The sequence below is a fragment of the Seriola lalandi genome, unplaced genomic scaffold (assembly GCF_002814215.2).
Source record: "Seriola lalandi dorsalis isolate HSWRI2012SDOR001 ecotype SW California unplaced genomic scaffold, Sedor1 jcf7180002054826, whole genome shotgun sequence".
Classification (NCBI taxonomy): domain Eukaryota; kingdom Metazoa; phylum Chordata; class Actinopteri; order Carangiformes; family Carangidae; genus Seriola; species Seriola lalandi.
The window spans coordinates 3,567-5,355 of record NW_019525379.1 but is presented as its reverse complement, the minus strand read 5'-3'; the positions used below and the strand labels follow the sequence as shown (position 1 = coordinate 5,355).

At 44.6% G+C, this 1,789-nt stretch overlaps 1 protein-coding gene across 1 annotated transcript in view; it reads left to right on the top strand.

Moving 5' to 3' along the window:
- ankrd27 (ankyrin repeat domain 27 (VPS9 domain)) overlaps positions 1 to 715 on the top strand; it is a 15,357-nt gene extending 14,642 nt beyond the window's left edge. Inside the window, 1 exon segment of the mRNA XM_087179354.1 lies at positions 221 to 715. Within this exon segment, the coding sequence (XP_087035480.1) occupies positions 221 to 554 (334 nt within the window). The 3' untranslated portion in view covers positions 555 to 715.
- Positions 716 to 1,789: the final 1,074 nt, after the last annotated feature.

Here is a 1,789-nt window from a genome sequence, read left to right as displayed (position 1 = left end):
GCTTTGTTGTGACATCACAAAGTTCCAGAAGTCCTGACGGCTGGTTTTAAGGCTCAGTTTCTGAATACAGGCTGTGTGCATTTCTCTGTGGACTGAGGCTTTGATACTTTCACAGTATTAATATAGAAGCTAGAGCTGATCTATAATCACACTACACATGGACACAGACCTTTACACTGGAGGAGCTTTAATAAAGGGTTAATAAAACACTGTAATGTAGCTGTAAGAAGTGTTTACATCTCCATCTGATCCTCTGTCCTCTTTGTGTCTTCCAGTTGTCTGTTCTCCAGGCCGGAGCTCTCGGCGTCAACAGCTGTAATGTCGACGGCTTCACGCCGCTCCACGTCGCCGCCCTGCATGGCCACTCGGGGCTGGCCGCCCTGCTGATCCGCCACGGAGCCAACGTCAACTCCCGCACAAACCAAAGCGCCACGCCGCTTCACCTGGCGAGCCAGAACAGCCACGTCCAGGTAGGAGCAAAACAGGAGATTGGGATTAGAGAGTCATTTGGAAACCGCCTTTGTAGAATAGTTTGTTGGATTTGTTCAAATTGAAGAACTAAAAATAACTGAATAGGAAAGTGTGTTTTTAGATTATCCAGCAAATTTAGTCCTTCACAAATGAAGGTCACTTTATCACATTGATGCAAAAGTAAAAATGTCTACAAAGAAGTTCTGCTCCCTGGTTTGCTGCACCGCCCACACTGGCGTCCTACAGCCACTGGATATATATATAAATATATCTTGTCTTGTTTTACTTTTGAGTCCATCCAAGAAATCATTGACCTGTGACTGTCTCTAAGATTTCTCCTCACCCTGCTAGAATCAGCTGACGCTGTTACAGTATCATTAAATCGTGATGGAGGCAGAGTCAGCAGGTTTCCTGGTGGAGGTCACAGTGCTGTGTTACACCATTGTGATAAAAACACTACTTTTTACTGTGGCTTGATGTGTAGGTGTGGGTCAGCCACAACACTCAGGTGTGTCTGCTGTAAGGAAGTCTGGCTCACTGGCACCACGGTGTGGCCAAAAGTCGGCAGTGCAGGGAAAATATTAAGTCCAGTGATACTTTCAAAGTGATTAATTAATGTGGTTCGTGCTTCTTTAATTTAATGAGTCAATGTAAAAAGTGACCAACCTGCTAATGGTCACAATTTAGTATTACAGTGGTGACAGGAAGTGGTTTTGTTTCGAAGTGCAAGGAAGTAGCCGTTCGACTTTTTGTCGTTAGTTCAGTGACATTATGAAGTCGAGACGTTTGTTTAAACTGCAGCGTAATGTTCAGTTTGAAAGACGTTTGTTCATTGAGTGAAACTTCCACACAACAACACGACTCGTGCAATTTTGAGAACATCAGTGCGTTGACATTGACAAGCGCGACATGCGGTGAACTTCGAAGTATGATGGTGCACTCCAAACGAGTGTGAAACGATGCACACTTATATTTTTTGCTTTTTATTTTTTTTTAATTAGTCACATTAGAAATACAAAATACGGCACAAAAGAAGTAACATAACGGAACGATCAACGCTTCTCAACCTCAACGGTCGCCATCTTGGCTGCGTAGGGGAAGGGGAGGGGAGCGCCAACGTATTTTCAAACTTGTAAAAATGGCGACCGAGGAAGGAGAAGGAGGCGTTGTTGGTGCCGATGGCGGAATAACTTACACGTCGCATGATACACGGGACTCATGCATAAAACGTAAATAAAACGTTGATTTTGACGTTAAGTTAGCAGAGCAACCGGCAGGTGTTGCGGCCGTCATTTCCGGTGAATGACAACGGCTGCGT